The sequence below is a fragment of the Populus nigra genome, chromosome 3, assembly GCF_951802175.1.
Source record: "Populus nigra chromosome 3, ddPopNigr1.1, whole genome shotgun sequence".
NCBI lineage: Eukaryota > Viridiplantae > Streptophyta > Magnoliopsida > Malpighiales > Salicaceae > Populus > Populus nigra.
Window position 1 is genome coordinate 6,359,806 of NC_084854.1, and position 18,099 is coordinate 6,377,904.

An 18,099-nucleotide genomic window follows, 5' to 3' on the forward strand; every position below is an offset into this window, starting at 1 on the left:
TAAAACATTCCAATTTATGCATGATGGGATCCAAATAAATGTGTTGACTATCTCTCATTTAGGCATGATGGCATTTGAAAAACTCGATAATTGTGTCTGATTCAGCTAAAGAGTTAAATATTGATCTCTACCAATAAAATAGTAAAGGAAAGAATTTCTTGATCGATAAATGATTATTTATTTGTAAATTTAAATCCCTTTTTCTTGATCTATTGCTTTAATTTCGATTGCATCAATCTATTTCTACTCTACGATGGAGCTCCTCCTTAACATCCTGTACGTAAAAGATTAGCAAGGAATGATGGTATAAAGCAATGAATTCCTTGATCATGATGTGCCTAAAAAAGTTGAATTGGATGGATCAATATACCAGTGGTGGTGGTCAAGGCGATGCAAGCTCTTCAAAAGCCTTTCCTTTTCTTAGACAATTTAATTAATAATAGATTCTTCCCTCAGTTTTCACTATCCACCGAGATTCACCAATAAATCTGAACCTCTAAAAAATAACTGCTAGGCGCTTGATCGCAGTAAAACGTACCACCCGTTGCCTGTGCCTTTTTTTTTTTTTTTACTCAATAAAGAGCCACTTCCATGGCGTTGCATCTCCTTGGAATTCTTGCCGAGTAAGCATAGCATCTGCATGTTAATCTTATGGAAAAGACGACTATCAAGATCCCATGTTAACGTCTAAATAATGTATTGGTTGGTGCCTTTCTAGAAGAAATGCACTTTTTACCTTTCGTTTTGCGGACTGACTTGAAATTTTAGTTAATATATAGTTTTTGAATGTTGTATTGTAACATGAGAGATAAGGCTAAATAATAGACGAAACTGGAAATCAAGATCATAAAGTTGTATTTAGTTGAATGAGAACAAGATATATAGTACAATATATGAAAAATTCTATTTTACTTTTTTATTATTAACACTAAAATCTTTACCTTTAGCAATGTGCAACAAAAAAAAAAACCATATTAACAGTGTGCAAAAAAACCATATTAGTTTAGAAAAAAAATTCTTCCTTTGATTTTTAAGAAAATTTCCAAGTTTTAAAATGGATTTTAATTTACTTTTAAAATTATTTGTTTCATTATTATAAATGATAAAAAAATATAAAATAAAACATATTCTAGTTCCGTAATTAATCTTCTTCAATATTCATTTGAAAAAATACAGAAGAAGAAGAAGAAGAAGATTGTAATATAATTTTCTCTCTTCCCTTCATTTTTTTTCTCTTTTGTGTGTGTGTGTGTGTGTGTGTATATATATATATTATTTTAGAGGTTTCAGTCTAAGATCCAAATTAGCTCTTTGGAAATTTAATGGTTATAAGTTGGAATTGTGATTGTTTTGAAGGGATAATTTTAAGGATTTTTTTTTTTAGTTCATGTCAACCTAGAGACATGTCTTGGTTGTATTTTCTTGAAAGAATAAAAATTGGTTTCATTTTTATCCTTCATGTGTCTATATATATATATCTTTGATCCTGGAATATTAACAAAGCATATTTTCTTCTTCACATCCAAATCAGTATGAGGTTAAAACCGTCACTTTCTATTTTAGTCACGTGATCAATCAGGACTAATATGGTATATTCCTTTTTTTTTTTAAATTCTGATCCATTAGGAGCTCATCACGACCTAGTCATGATGATTTATACTCCCGAGAAAGTTTTTTTTTGGATAATTTTAAGAGTATTTATTTTTACAATGAATTACAATACTTTTTATTTTTTTCCTCCTAAAATGGGACAAATTCAATTGAAGCTTTTAATTGAACAATAAAATTTTATAATATCAATTTACCAACACCATCATTTCTTGGAATGTAATTAATTCTTGTTTTTAAGTGAGGTTCAAAATAATATAAGGTAAATATTAATATATCTTCAACAATATAAGCTTTATATATTGAAGCCTCAACATGTATTTTTTTTTAATTTCTTTTTTAAGATTGAACAAGTATCTGCATACAAGTAATTAGAGATGAATAGTTGAATGTTTATAAAAAAAAATAATGGATGGTTACTTATGATGTATGTAGTCCTTAACATCTTAAATGGATACATCTATAAGTATTGCACAAGCCCTCTAATTTTTTTTTTAATACGCTAAATGTATTGGTAGATGCTTCATTAAATCTAATAAACTGGGGGGAGGGGGATGATCATTTAAAGTTTGTAGATTATCTCAATGATGTTTGTTTCAAGTTGTTCCATATAGTAAATATGCAACTTGCTCGAATAAATATCTTTTAAAAAATAACTAATTTCTGTCAGTACATCTCATATCATTTTCGACAATAAATTTCTATAAGCAATTGCAATGAGTATTTACATAAACACATGATAATCATAACTCTTCATTTTATATAATTTGTAATCTCTCAAATTCACCAATGTAGCTATATTTGATGCATATCCATCAAGAAATCATAAACTCTTAAATTTTTTATAAACAAGAAGTTGTGTATTAGTATATAAGGTGAAGATGGATTTGGGTTTTGCGATACATAATCCATCATTAAGCAACTCCATATTCTAATGTTCACAACTCAAAGCTAGATCCATTCTAGCTTTCATATATTGTCCTTTGTTTACCCTTTCATGTTAATGACTATGTTAAAAATATTGTCAAACATATTAATCTTGATATGCATGACATCTAAACTATGATGGATGACATTGGTGTTTCAATAAGAAAGATCTCAAAATATAATATGTTTTAATTAATTATAGATCATATCAAAACCAGAAAACTTCTGCTTACCAAAATAAAAACCAAATATAATGCCCTTATACTGCAAAACTATATTATACAATTTCTTTACTCGAAAGTATCGATGATGCATCATTCCTTTTAGCTTTACCTTTTAAAAAGTCTTTTTTGTTGTTTCTGTATCAATGACAACTTGGTAAGAACCTTCAGTGGCAATTAAAAAAAAAAAGAGCTTTACCACAGTTCATTAAGGCAAATACCTTATTATTTTCTACATGATATGGACAAGTTAATTTTTCATGTGTGCTCTAACCCAAAAATCATTTATAGTTCACACCAATGTTGTCTTCATCTGAAAATTTTATTTTCTTATGACATCATCTGTCAAAGCCCTAATTGACTATAATTAACTCAACTCATCAATTAATAGTTGAAAACAAACATCTATATTCATACATGAACTATAAGGATTAGGTATAATCACTAACAAGAACATGAATTCTGGCTTCGCACACATCTCTAAAGGTAAGTTGTAAGTTGTTAGTATAATCAGCTAATAAGAATATGGTGAAACAAAGGATCCAAATAGATTAAATTCATCTATACACTAGATAAAATGTATGTTTTGTGGTTCCATTGAAAAATGAGGATGCAGACTATTAAAATACTTTTAATCTTCACCATCGAAAGGATGCACCATGACTTTATCCACTGTATCATATGAAAAATACCATGTCATATACTTAATAGCCTTTGAAGACATAAGAAACCTTTGCAGCCTAAGAGTGACCGAGAAACATCTCAATTTTTTATGTGAAAAATGCCCTTTCTCTACCACTATTAGGTTTATAACGAGAATGGTGACAAGTTTTGCACTTGGTAAAATTTGCATATTCACCATAGTATATCATGCAAAAGCTTAGACACATATCAATTTTCTGGTATCTTAATCCAAGAGGTTTCATCATAGATTTTACAGCATAAAAATTCTCTTTTAGCCTATTTCCTTTAAGTAACATGCTTTTAATCCATTCAACGATGTTATCATAATCGATCTCACTCAGCCTATAATCTATCTTGATGGAAAATACTCTTGTAATGGCTGATTATTTTGTATGAGTTATGTACCCATCCTATAATGGTTTATTTAGATCTTTTAAAAGTTTAAAAAACCTAGCTGCATTTATATTTGGTTCTTTATCTAAAGGGATATTACATGAACCTTCACCTAAATAACTCTGATTTATTCTCAATGCATCCATCATTATACTCTGATAAATATTACTATTTTCATGCATAAACCTAATTATATTACTAAACCTAGAAGTTAAGCCAATCATTCTTTCTAACATCATCTTGTAAGGAACATAGGGTTCTTCTTGTGCCAATCAATATAAATATTTCTTGATGAACCTTTTTTTAAGTAGATGAATCATCACAACATCTTTATAATGGAACTTTTTATTTTTACATTTCACACATGAACATCTAATTTTACCCACACTAATATTTTTTTGGATTAGAAAATGCAATATTAATAAAACTTTTAACCCCTTGAAAATAGTCTTGCCCTTACAGCTCTTTGAGTGAATTTTGATACATCTAAGAATGATCATTCATTACTTATAAACCTATATAGAATATTGATAACAATATTTATTAATAATGTAACCATCAATTAAAATTTTATTTTTTTATTAAAAATAAATTCAAAATCCAATAACCAATAACCAATTATTATTTCTACACAAATACAATGTAGTATCAAAATGTGAATTAAACAATCAAATTAACAACAAATAATTGGTATCCAACTAATTATCCATCATTTGTTCAATTCAAACTTATTCAAATTAATACCCTTTAATTATTTTTCATGTCAATTTCCTAGTAGTATTACATCTATATGGTATATTTAGAAGAATATATTTATTAATATTTTTAAGTAGTTTCTTTAAATTTTGAATGGAAAAAAAAAACTCATTTGAGTGTTGTATAACAATCAAAACAATGCTTTTGAGTTCTTATAATCATAGATTTTTGCCTCCTCGTGCATGGTCAGGTACAAGCTTTCATTATGTTCAAATACACTATAAGTAATCATTAATAATTTTCTATAGATGGTTGTAATAAAGGCGATTACGTGCAATCTTTATTTCATATATAGCCAACAACTTTTCTTTCTTTGACCGCCGAATGCTTCCCTACAATATACTGCAATTAAAATTCCCCGAGAGAATATGACCAGTGAGAGAGACGACCAATGCCCTCTCTCTCTCTCTCTCTCTCTCTCTCTCTCTCTCTCTCTCTCAATAAATTAGCCGCATTCTCTTACCAATCTTCAAGACAAAAACAAATTCTCATCTCCACATTTGATCATTTATCATCAATCTCTCCATTTTGCAGCCTCCTAGCTAATCCTTCACTACACATAGATTTTACTTTCGATAATTTTTCATGGATGATATTGAAGTTCCAAAGTTTTTTGTCTGCCCAATTTCTCTCCAAATCATGAAAGACCCGGTTACAACCATAACTGGCATCACATATGATCGAGAGAGCATTGAGCACTGGTTATTCACTAGTCAAAACACAGATTGTCCAGTCACCAAACAGCCCTTGCAAAAAGATTCAGATTTAACCCCTAATCACACCTTACGCAGGTTAATCCAAGCTTGGTGCACGGAGAATGCATCCCATGGTGTTGATAGAATCCCCACCCCTAAACCTTGTCTTGACAAAGCCCATGTCCTTAAACTCATCAAAAATCTTTCGCATCACGAGTTGCAAATTAAAACTCTTACACGATTGGAATTACTTGCGGCGGAGAATGAAAGAAACAGGAAGTGCATGGTGGATGCTGGCCTGCCCAAGGCCATGTTATTGTTTATAGCAGCATGTTTCAAGAAAGGTCAAGTTTCTGGTATTCAAGAAGCTCTTAGTATACTATGTTTTATTAGAATTCCTCGAAGTGAATCAAGGGCCTTTTTTAGTGAAAATGATGATAAGATTATCGAATCCTTGACTTGGGTTTTAGGGTGCAAAATGGAGAATTATGCCACAGTTAAATCCCATGCAGCTTCGGTGTTGAAAATGCTACTTGAAGAAGCGAGTTCTAGTGTATTGGAGAGGCTCAAACCTGAATTCTTTGAGAGGATTGTTGGTGTTTTGAGAGAGAGAATCACTCATCAAGGTATTAATGCCGCCTTGCAAGTGTTGTTAAATGCTTGTCCGTGGGGAAGAAATCGGAAAATGATGGTGGAATCCGGTGCAGTTTTTGAGCTTATTGAGCTTGAATTGAGATCACCTGAAAGAAGAACCACAGAGCTCAATTTGGGTGTTCTTTTTCATTTATGTTGTTGTGCTGAGGGAAGGGCTCAATTCTTAAGCCATGGAGGTAGCATTGCTGTGGTTGCAAAGAGAATATTGAGGGTTTCTCCAGCGGTGGATGATCGAGCCATTCTGATCCTTTCACAGATATGTAAATTCTCAGGAACAAGTCTGGTGATCCAAGAAATGGCAGATGTTAAGGCTGTGACAAAGCTATGTATGTTGCTTCAAGCAGACTCTGCAACATATTTGAAGGACAAAGCTAGGGAAATCCTTAGATCACACTCTGACAAGTGGAAGAACTCTCCTTGCATTTTTTCTTCTCTCTCGAGTCTTGAGTTCCAGGTATCCAGCTAGTTGATTTCGAATTCTGCATATTTTTCTCCTTCCTACCCGTTTCTTATTATTAATTAGTAATACAATTTTGGACCAAACAAATGTGAACCCCGGTACTAACGAAAATGCTAATAGCTTCGGGACCATGTTTGGTCTACAGGAAAACTTGCCATGTGATGCACAAAGGTTCCATATTGTGATTATTTCTATTTTTTGTTTTTAATTATATAATTTCCAAATGCTTAATTAAGGATACACTTTCTACATATTGGTGATGGCATGGGACAATTCCAATTAATTTATACTTCCTACCAAGTAGGCTAGCGGGGCTGCAAATGGTGTATATATATAAAACACACACAATCTTGATTGATTTAGCTCATAGCTAGCTAGAATAGTTTATAATAATAATAATAATAAAAAATCTATCTTGACCTAATTTAAGGTGTAAGATGAAATTTTAATATATAATTTACATTAAATTTTAACATATTCATTGATTTTTAAGATTATAATTTATACAAACTTATATTATTTTGTATTTAATTTTTATTAATTAGAAAGAAATGTAACTTTAACCTAGTTAGAAGGAAGTTACAAAATATTTAAAATTACGAAGGAGCACATAAGCCTACTAATGACTAGAAGGGTGTATCATGAACGTAACTCTCCAGCTAAAAATAGCAAGGGGGAGCATCTCTTTTCTCCCAACTAATCCTTCACATTATGATCAACTCGTGACTATCAACTTCTAATTTCTTAAGTTTAAATCATTATGGATGGTCAAACAGCCAAAAAAAATGTGTGTAAAGGTCCAATTTAATTAGCGGTCCGTAAGATTCAATGTGATTTACACGTGAGTGCTTATGTATGCTATACTTTTTTTGAAAAAAAAAAACACTAGTAGCTTTAAAATCCTCCCTTTTATTATATTTTAAAACCAAACTTTCTAGATGGAGAATGAATTAAAGTTATGATCTTAAAATTTTAATTCCAAAAATCAAAATTAATATCATAGAAAAAAACTTTAAAATCGATTCAAGGTTATTAAATTTGTGAGTATTTAAGTTATTAGATAGTTATATATATAAAATATAGAGAGATTTAGTTTTATATGTAAAATATTGTGAGAATGTTGAAAACAATAATAAAAATACTTGATTTTAAATATATTAAAATATAAAAATGTAAAATTAAAAATAATAGAGACATAAATAAAAACTAAGAACAATAAATAAATATAGAACAAAAAAAAATTAATAAGCAAAAAGAGCTGAAGATTAGAACCTCAAATTCAAAGATTTATTTTCTCTAAAACTAATATTAATGGATTTTTTCTTCTTGGAAGGTTTGCAAAATCTAAAATAGACCAAAAATTCTATCTCAGGAAACAAAATAAAAATACAAAAATATAAAGAAAATAACCATAAAATCCAAAATGAAGCAGGAAATCCAAGAAAGACAAGGAAAATAATAAAACTTCTCAAACCGAGATCCTTTAATGAGATTTTTTATATTTTAATATTTGATAGTTCAGAAAACTCTTATAAAAATTTACACCCGATTTAACGATCAGATCCAGAGTTTTAAGCTATTATTCTGATTTAGATCAAACAGAACTTCTTTTTGGTCTAGATCTCTCTTATTACTTGATAAATACTTATGCTAGATTATTTATGTAATTTATCTAGTATAGATTATTATTTAGTTGTAGTAGATCCATACCTAACTGTTAAAATCATCTATTATCTCAAGTCTATTACATCAAAAGATACATAAACTAATTTTCAAATAATTTAAAGTTTATACAAGATTTAAATAGTTTAATTCGGAAAGCAAATCCAATTCAGTCTTGACTTCCTTTTAACTTCTAGGCTGTTATAATAATTATTTCAAAAATATGTAACGATGGGTGAGCCCCGCGGAGGCCTTCACTTCTAAAGAACCGGCCGCCACTCCTCTTTTTTCTTGACAAAATTTACGACCATAATTGCGCCACAGAATCCCTTTTCTCATAATGAAGCAATTTGGACAATTGAATCCACCGAATCGAGCATTCTTCTTGCTGGACAGTGCTCAATATATGCCTGCTCGAAATTTGCTGCTGCATTATTCTACACCGGATTGTTTCCACCTTTAAAAGAGTGATTTCGACGATGGATCTCACAATTGTAACCCATTCTGCTACATTTAGTTTGGTTTTTGGAATGAGTATAAAAACAAGTTCGTTTTATAGTCGACAATGAGCATTTCGCATTACTACACATAAAATTTTACTACTACTGATGTTGAATCTAAAATTATCATTTAATCTGGGATCATTGGCTGCTTGAGTTCTCTACTTGCTCCCTCCCAAATTTGGTGATTGATATGTATTTAATGCTTTAGCTAAAAAAGAAAAAAAACAATTGTATGGGTTGAAGATTGGGCCACTAACAAAAAGGATTTGAATGTTGAGGATTCAAGACTGTGACTGTGTTTTGTGCGTTTTCTTAATGGGCTCTCACTTGTATTATAGAATGAGTTCCACACCCATTGAAGAAATATGGATATGGTGGTTGCTTGCCGTCGATTTATTAATTTTCTACATATGGCACCGTCTTCTTTCCTTAGCAAAGTTGGCAAGTATAAAAATTGAAGTTAGATAAAAATGCTCTGCATGTGTACACTCTTCATATGATAAATGTATCTTGGAATTGATAATTAGAATTTAACTTTAGTTTTTTTCTTTATTTTCTTTACATTCTTGTATTATAATAAACTCAACATTCACAAGCAATAAACAATTATTTAATGAACTTTATTATTTATTGTTGTGAATGTTCCAACATGATATTCTTGTAAATAATGAAGGTGCATAAGGAAAGAGCAACGAAGAGGTGTTTGATGTCTATCCTCTATTCTTAATAGGATTTTTTATGCGAAAATTATATTCAAATTGAAATGTTATATTCTCATAGCAAACTAGGCAACACTAATCCATACATATTTCATTATAATTTTATCCTCGCATGATATATTAGCATGGTTTTATATATAGTAATTTGTTTTGCTTTACACACACACACACAAAGTATTTGAGCATTAAATTAAAGATTGATGTTACAAAATAAACTTATAATTTGAAGTGTTTGGATGTTAAATTAAAGATTGATACTACAAAACAAAATTGTAGGTTATAGTTAAAAAATAATTAAAAGAACAAGGATCAAAGCCAACACAAATAATAAAAATCATATGGTTTTTTCATTGTCAATGTTTGAAAGGAAAAACAAAGTTCTATTTAATTCCTGAAAGTTCAATGTATGCACTATTAGATCTTTATTGTTTTAGATTTTTTTTCATTTCAATTCTAAATTCATTCTTATTACATTTCAGCCCCTAGATGTTAAGAGAGAAAAAAGAAAGTCAATAAAATGAAAGATGAGATAAAAACCTTTTGGGAGATCACATTCTAACAATTGAAAAAGAGGTCAATCTTAGTGTTAATAAGATCGTATTTGTGTAGAGAGTTCAATGAAGTTGGTGTTGCCTTTAACCAAGCTAACAGAAAGTAGATCAGGACGAATAATGTTTTTTATTTGTTTATTTTTTTCTATTTTAGATGAGAAGGTTAGGTTTATCGGGGTTGCTATAATATTTTTAAAATGTTTTCAAGTAAAAATAATTTTAAAATGGATTTTTGGGGTTAAAAAATCTCATACATTGATTTTCAGTCGTAGAAGGTAATCTGAAAATGAATTTGTTTGGGCTCCTACCATGACAAACAACATGTCATCCATTAATGTTTTTTAAAAGAAAATACTGAAGTAAATGACACATCATCATCTTGTTTTAAAAAAAGAAATATTTGAACCAAGCAAGTTGGACTAGCCTACCATGTCTGGCCTCTCTCTTTTTTAATCAATTTATTTTATTTTAATTATTAATTAATATAATCTTCCTCATTATTAAAAATTTTTAGTTTACTTTTAAAAAAAATGGTAATATTTTGAATAAAACATTTTTAATTATTTTTATAATTTTATAATCTTTAAAGAGATTATTATAATTTATCTTTGAATTTTTTCCTCGTAAAGTTTAGATCGATAAGCTATATTTGTATAATTTATATATAAAAATAAAAGTATTTGTACTTAGTGATCAAAATTAACCTATTTTATAAATAAGATAAAACTTATAAAATAAACTTAGAGGAAATGTCTGTAAAACAAAATGTTATATAATAAAGGCATCAATATAGACCGTATCCAATTCAAAGAATGATTCATGCGATTAATAAAGATGAATGATGTATAAAATACAACATAAAAAATCATATAGTCAAAGATATATATAAGAACATAGAGCATGCAAATAAGAAATAAAAAACACATTAATTAGTTTAGTCAATCAAGCATAAAATATATACAAAACATGTCAAGTTACAAAATCAAACATTCAAAACTTAGCCCCAAATCTCTAGTAAAGTAATTATTCTGTTGCAAGTGACATCTCGATGATCTGAGTTATTATGAAATGGGTAAAAACAAGAAAAAAAAATATTATCATCTAATTTTATGGTTACTAAAACTTGTTTTTCAAAGATTTTTGAATAGGGGGTTAGTAATGCTAAAAGAAAATGAAAATTACCCTAAAATATTTTATTTAAAATAAGTTGCATCGTTATTTGATTTTATAATAAAAATACTTGTCACACATACTTAAACTAAATAGATATGTTTATTAGGTAAAAATTAATATGCTAGTGATTTGGGATTTTAGCTTAACAATGAAACCTAACTCACCTTTTATTATTATTATTATTAGGAGGGCAAGATTGTAAATAATAATTAACAAAGACTTGGGTTTTGAATTGTTTCCTTTAATTATCCAATATATATTAACTCACCATAAACTAATTAATTTACTATGCATATTCATTATAAATAATCACAAGCATACCACCCAACTTAATTGATATAAATGAGCATAAATTAAAAAAAAAACATAAAAAGAAAATCATGAACACATCGTTAATTTATACAAAACAACATCAACATTAACATTCATTTGCGATTCAAAGATTAATAAAACAAATAAAAACAATTATTTGAACAATAAATATATTATACATGTAATTAAAGTGACCTTTAGGAGTAACGAAGATGGATGGAATGGGAAAAAATTACTAAAGAAAAAAAAAACAAAATAACTCGTCGCATGGGGTGTATGCGCATGCTGACATATTTACTTTTAGAGTGTCGTTCCATGTGCTCCTAGCCCAAAGAGGTGAGCCGTGAGCAGACCACTCCCTTCCATGCAAGACTCTCATTTCTTTCTATTAGTGTGAGAGGTGTCTATCACCTCCTACTATGCTAAGAGATCAGACATCGAGAAGTGGCTTCTGCTGCTAGACAAATTGGACTCTTGTGTTTTTTTTTCCTCTAGTTTTTCTTCTTCCTTGTCCTAGGTTTTTCGTTAGTTTATTTTGCAAGAGCATTTCCTTTAAATCTCTATGTGTGCATCATGTCTTTGTTTGAATGTCTCCAATTTATAATGTCTGCAAAATAGAAAAAAAACTAAACTAAAAAAATAATGTTAAGTAATTATATTGTTTCCTTATTGACCATGAATTTCTAATTAATTAAATTTTCTCTTCTTAATGTGTAGGATTTTTATCATAAAAAAAATTATTTTTCTTGCTCCTATTTATTTATTTATTTTTCTCTTTTGCATAATCTCTCATTATTATTTTTAGTCTCTAATTACCTTAATCCATTGTTTTCCTTTCTTCTTGTTTCACTCCCTAAACATTTTTTTCTTTTTATTATCATCATTATAAAAATTAAATTAAATTAGACCAAAAATATAATTTTTTGAAGCACATAAAAAATTTTGAGGTAAAAAATGGGTTATAACATCGATAATTTGATATTAGGAGTTTCACCGATGTGCTAAGATGGAGATGATTTGTGGTTAGCACAAGTATGTTGCATTGCTTTGATATCCTTGCAATGATGGAAATGATTTGTGGTTCGCACAAGTATGTTGCATTGCTTTGATATCCTTGTGATGTTTTGTCTTAACTGGGTAATGCTATAATTTGACCTGTCTCAACACATCTAGGATTATGTTGATATTGGTGATAAGTTGTATAGCATCAATCATCAGAGCAGGTGTGAAGGGAATTGGTTGATGAGTCATACAGCTTACCTAGATCTTTAGTATGACAATAGAGATTGGATATTTATGGAGCAATATCCGATAATTGATTTAGACAGCTATATAAAATGATATTTTTTTTCATAATACTTCTCAAAATAGCTTTAGTGGATGATGATATTGATTATCATAAACGATGACATGTATATAGGGAGGCAGGTCCATCAATAAGTATTTCAGGATCCTTCACGAGCATTGTAGACTTGTTTACTAGCTAGGGCAATTTCAGCGCTGACTCTTTCATGAGCGCTACATACCTTTTCTCGAGTTGAACAAGTTAAGGTGGAGTAAGCTTATACATAAGCGCTCTAGGTCCATTTACGAGTTAGGATAATTTTTAGAAGTAGTTAGATTATATGGTTTAATGTTATAAGAATTTTGAGTTTAGTTTAAATTTTAAAAAATATTATGTGAATTTTTATTGTGTTTAATTATAAATTGTTAATTTAGATGAATTGTTAAATGTGCTGATTTTTTTAATTGTGATTAAGAGATGAATTGTAAATTATATTTATGAATTGTGAATTGTTAGGTTGATTTTTTATAGTAAGGAGTTGAGAGGTAAAAAAAACTGTTATGACCTTCTTCTCTTTTTGGCAAGGCACATATTATTTGCAAATTGTAGATTTTATATGTAAATTGTAATCTTTTATTAAATATTTTTTTAATTATTGTATTTTTTTTACTGTCCTAAATTCAACAAAGAAAAAGAGCTCTTCAAATCATGACAAATAATAGAGGTTGTTCTAAAAATATGTTTGGGAATATGGTGCAAACCACGTTGTTAAAAAATTTAAATTTTTATTTTTTTGTTAAAATTTAATATATTTTATATGTTTTAAATCATTTTAATGTGTTAACTTCAAAAATAATTTTTAAAAAATAAAAAAGTATAATTGACATGCATTTCAATACAAAATTTTTAAAAAAAATAATTGTAATCACACTGCTAAATACACTCTAAATTAAAAGGGCCCACCACCTGCTGAGTGATTTGCACACAATCAGATTATTTCTTTTCCATCTGAAAACGTTCTGATATCAGTTAGAATCCAACAATAGAAAAAACAAAGAGAAATCTTTTCGCACCCAACTCATCTAAAAAGGTATTGAGAATTACGTACACATGTTAATACAGCACGTGGAGCTCATGTTTTAATTACCTATGATCACGTGATTTAATTTAGATGAAGCAGACCATTTGTTAGGCCCAAAACCACAGCTGCTGATAATAATAATAATAATTGATGATGTGATCAATTTCGGTAAAAGTATAACAAAGTATTATATTAAGGCATCTTTTGGCTAAGCTAGCGCATGTTTGCTCAAATTAGAATTTATTTTATTTAAAATTTATTTTTTTTATTTTTAAATTGTTTTAATATATTAATTTAAAAAATAAATTTTAAAAAATAAAAAATAAATATTATTTTAATATATTTTTAAATAAAAAATATTTTAAAAACAATCATTATTATAATACCAAACACTGTTAAAAAAGATGGGTTGTTAACATTTAGAGAACCTACCTAGCTTAGAGGAAAGGGACGTTTATGTACATTTAAAAAATAAAATTAAAGTGATTATATGATGATGTGAGACTTGTTTTTTAAAATATTTTTAAATTTTATTTTTGTAAAAAAAATATTAAAAAAATATTTTTTTTTCAAATATTTTTTTTATAATTTTGATATGTTAATATTAAAAATCTAAAAAAAATTATAAAAAATATAATAATATATTTTCAATTAAAAAAAAACATAATACACTACACTATCAAATACAGATTTTATATATAAGAAATAAAGATAGAAAAATACCCAATATATTGCAGTACCTCTGGCTGCACGTATTTTTAAAGCTTTTAATTCATTCTTTCTCTACTTTTTTTCTTCAATCATGCTATAGTGATTTTCCTTCTATTTTTTTTTCGCTTCCTAATTAAATTTATGTTTCGTGAAACGTTTAAATGAATAGATTAAAGCTCTTCAATCTCACCACCACAGGTGGCATTTAAATTTTTAGAATTTCATATATTATTACATATGATTAATAGTATAAGTATTACCACTTCCATTTTAGTTATCACCTCAACCATCATCTTAATCAATATAATCAATTCTATTATTGTCATTATCACCCCTATGATAAAAATATCTTAATGACAACTCTTTTGTTACCATAATTAAAATTGTTATGATTAAGGTTATTAATTTTATTTTATTCGGTTCGTAATGACTAGTATATCTCATTCCAGTTTAAAAAATAAAACAAACTGGAACAGATTTCATCTCATTCGGAATCTTGACATGTTTTGAAAATTCCACCCAAATTATAGCCGGAACATTCCAATTCCATTCTAGTTATTCCATTCTGGCCAAATAGTAGTATACAATTGAGTCATATCGGTTCAACTTCCATTTTTTAACTCATATTTGAAATTTGAATTGCATAATTTCAACTTAGTTTATCTTTGGATTTGAATTGAAATTATGTTATATATATATATATATATATATATATATATATATATATATATATATATATATATATAAACACCACAACCCCCGAAATGGCACGTCGAAATGCTCTAAAACCAAAACATTCCAATCCAATTGAAAAAAAAAAAGAACACCAATCGAAATAGGATTGATAACCTTACTTATAGCCATACCTTGCTGCACTTTCACCATCATATTTTTTGTTTAATTATTATTCATTTCTACTTCTAGAAAAATTTTAAATACAAATGGGAATACCAAATGAAAAATTATTATCGGTCAATTAAAGTGAAATTTACTGAGAGATCATGATATCTCTATTTTCCTTATTATTCACTAACATTAAATTTTTGTTAGTGAACACTGAGGAAATTAATTATAATTGGAAATTAAGGAATAAAAAAAATGACATGTCATTATGATAAAAGAAATACTGATAAAATATGTCTATCGCTAATACTCGTCGGTGAATCCTTTGGTAATATTTAAGTTATAATATGAAAGATGACCCTCATCTCCCCTTTCCCATTTCTATTTTTTTTCCTTTTTATTATGCAAAAAATAGCATATAGCACCTTTGTCCCATTTATAAATATAGCCGCATCAATACTCAGTTTGTCAATATCTTTATTCTACTTTAAATTTTTTTAAGATTCTCCACATCAAGTAAGCAAAAATATCTATTTTTTTTGTTGTAATTCATTTTTAAAATGTTATTTTTTAGCATTTTTATGTTTTATATGTAATTTGTTTATATGTTGTTTATAGTTTTAAAGGTGATATTAAAACAAATTGAATAAGTTCGAGTTAAACCAATGATAGCTAATTAGTTAAGTACCAATAATTTATTTAGTTCACATTATTAATTAATACATGTTGTCATCAATATTTTATATATATATTATATAAGTAATGGATGAGCATTCTTAAATGTATCAAGTTTCACCCGAAATGTTGCGTGAGATGCATTATTATAATAGGGTTGAGAGTTTTATTAATCATGCACTATCTATTCTGAAAAATATTAGTATAGACGATATTAGATGTTAATATAAGAGGTGTAAAAATAAAAAAAATTCTTGATTCAGATAAAATTATAGTAATAAGGTTGAGTTTTGGTTATACTAGTTTTTATCACTTATGCCATGCCGCAGATAAAATTATGTGATAGAAGAATGTACTAATAATGTAGATATATTTTAAAATATCATGATATGTTTTTTTAAAAATAAAAAATACAAACATAATATTTCATATAGCATGTTGTTTACATTGTGAGTAGGATTTTAAATTAATTAATTTTTATCATAGTAGAAAAATGTATCAATGTTATGAATGCATTTTATTTTATTGTATCATGATTTGTTTTAATTGAAAAATGCAAAGATGAAATTTACACTTAATAAAACAAATTAAAAAATATATATGAATATTTGATAAATTATGAAAAAATATTAATTCTAATAAAATACTTAAATGAAAAGCTCATATTTCTCATACAAACAAAAAAAATACCTCCACAAACCACTTACTAAACCCAAAACATACCAAAATCACTTCAAATAAAAATCAACAAAATTAAAAAAAATATAAATAGGCTCCAATCTACTTTTTTTTTGTCATGTTTTTGAAAAAAAAACAACCATCATCGAACGCCTAAATGAAAGAATTTAAAAAAAAATTGAAGATAAAATTAAAAAAAAAATGATAAAAAAGAAGAAGAAGAGAAAAGGCCTCATTATTCACACGAACAATGAAACACTATTAAAAAAAAATCTAATTGTTTTAGTGTTTTAGTTAATAATAAGGATATGTTTTTTCATCTTTAATTTCTAACTTGCTCTTTTTAAGGTTTAAACTTGAAACTTTCAAGTAAGAAATCCAAAATTTAATAGCTGGTTAAGGCTAAAAGGAATTTATCACTGGCTCAAAAGCTTTCTTTCTTTTTTTTTTTCTTTTTTTTTTTAAAAAAGAGGCGAGGGAGGGGTGGACGTAAGTCATGGCAACGTGTGAATAACACTATTGAATTAACTACCTCATTATTAATCACCATTAAAATAGTTCAAAGGCAATCCTTTGTTTTCATCTATATATTTTCTCCCTTTATTCACATCATGGATTTTGTTTTTACTCCTAACAACCCAAGAACGCAAAATTGCAATACTGCCCCAGGATATACCATCTACTCTGCAGCATGTTTTTTTTTAGCAGCCGCCGCCACATACGGCAAGCAACAAAGGTAATAAATTAGACTTCTCAACGGAGTCGACGCTAAATTCCCACGGCCAACACTTCCAAGAACATGGCCCCAAGTTGAAGCCAATTGCCATCCATCCCCAATCTCCACCTTGAAATTGCTTTCTTTGTCGTCTTGTAGCATTAAGAAATTTCAAATATAGGGATATAAAGCCAGCCACTGCCATCACTGCTGACTCCACTTGGCGCTGTTCGACGTGGTGGCCACTTCCATCACTGCTGACTCCACTCGGACAAAACCACGTGAAATATATCCACAGCCGACCTGTCACCCCACAACTGTATGAAAGTGAAATTATTAAATTTTCTACCACGTGAAATACGGTATTGAATAAAACTTTGGGTTGAATACATAAATATTCAACCCGAAAGCAAAGTCAACTGAATACCCATTACACGTACTTAGAACTTTATTAATTAGTTGCATATGTACGTTCATATATTTTCTCCTTCAATATTTGTGAAATTTTTCGTGCTAGGTAGATTGCTAATGAACGGCGCTTATATGCATGCTGTCCCTTTAGTTTCTTCTCTTACGTACTTTGAATGTTTATAAATCCTAGTGATAGACATGATTAAGCAACCTCAACCGTCATGAATTAAAGCTTTTACAAGCCATGTCATAATTAATTAAGGAGGTATTATTTAAAGGAGAAAAAGAAGCTAATTAAAAGGTCTAAGGCCTGCGAGGATCGATGGGCTCGCGCGCCTGCCATAACTAAATTGATGTTATTCTACGTGAAAATGAAAAGGTC

At 28.5% G+C, this 18,099-nt stretch overlaps 1 protein-coding gene across 1 annotated transcript; it reads left to right on the top strand.

The window, feature by feature from the left end:
• The first annotated feature begins 4,989 nt into the window (after window positions 1-4,989).
• Window positions 4,990-6,649, top strand: LOC133689273 (E3 ubiquitin-protein ligase PUB24-like). The gene has a single exon (XM_062109079.1). It carries the CDS (start codon window positions 5,175-5,177, stop codon window positions 6,402-6,404), a length of 1,230 nt encoding a protein of 409 aa, XP_061965063.1. The 5' UTR covers window positions 4,990-5,174; the 3' UTR covers window positions 6,405-6,649.
• Window positions 6,650-18,099: the final 11,450 nt, after the last annotated feature.

Excerpts from the sequence above, each read along its gene's own strand:
- LOC133689273 (XM_062109079.1), top strand. The coding sequence starts at position 5,175 with ATGGATGATATTGAAGTTCCAAAGTTTTTTGTCTGCCCAATTTCTCTC.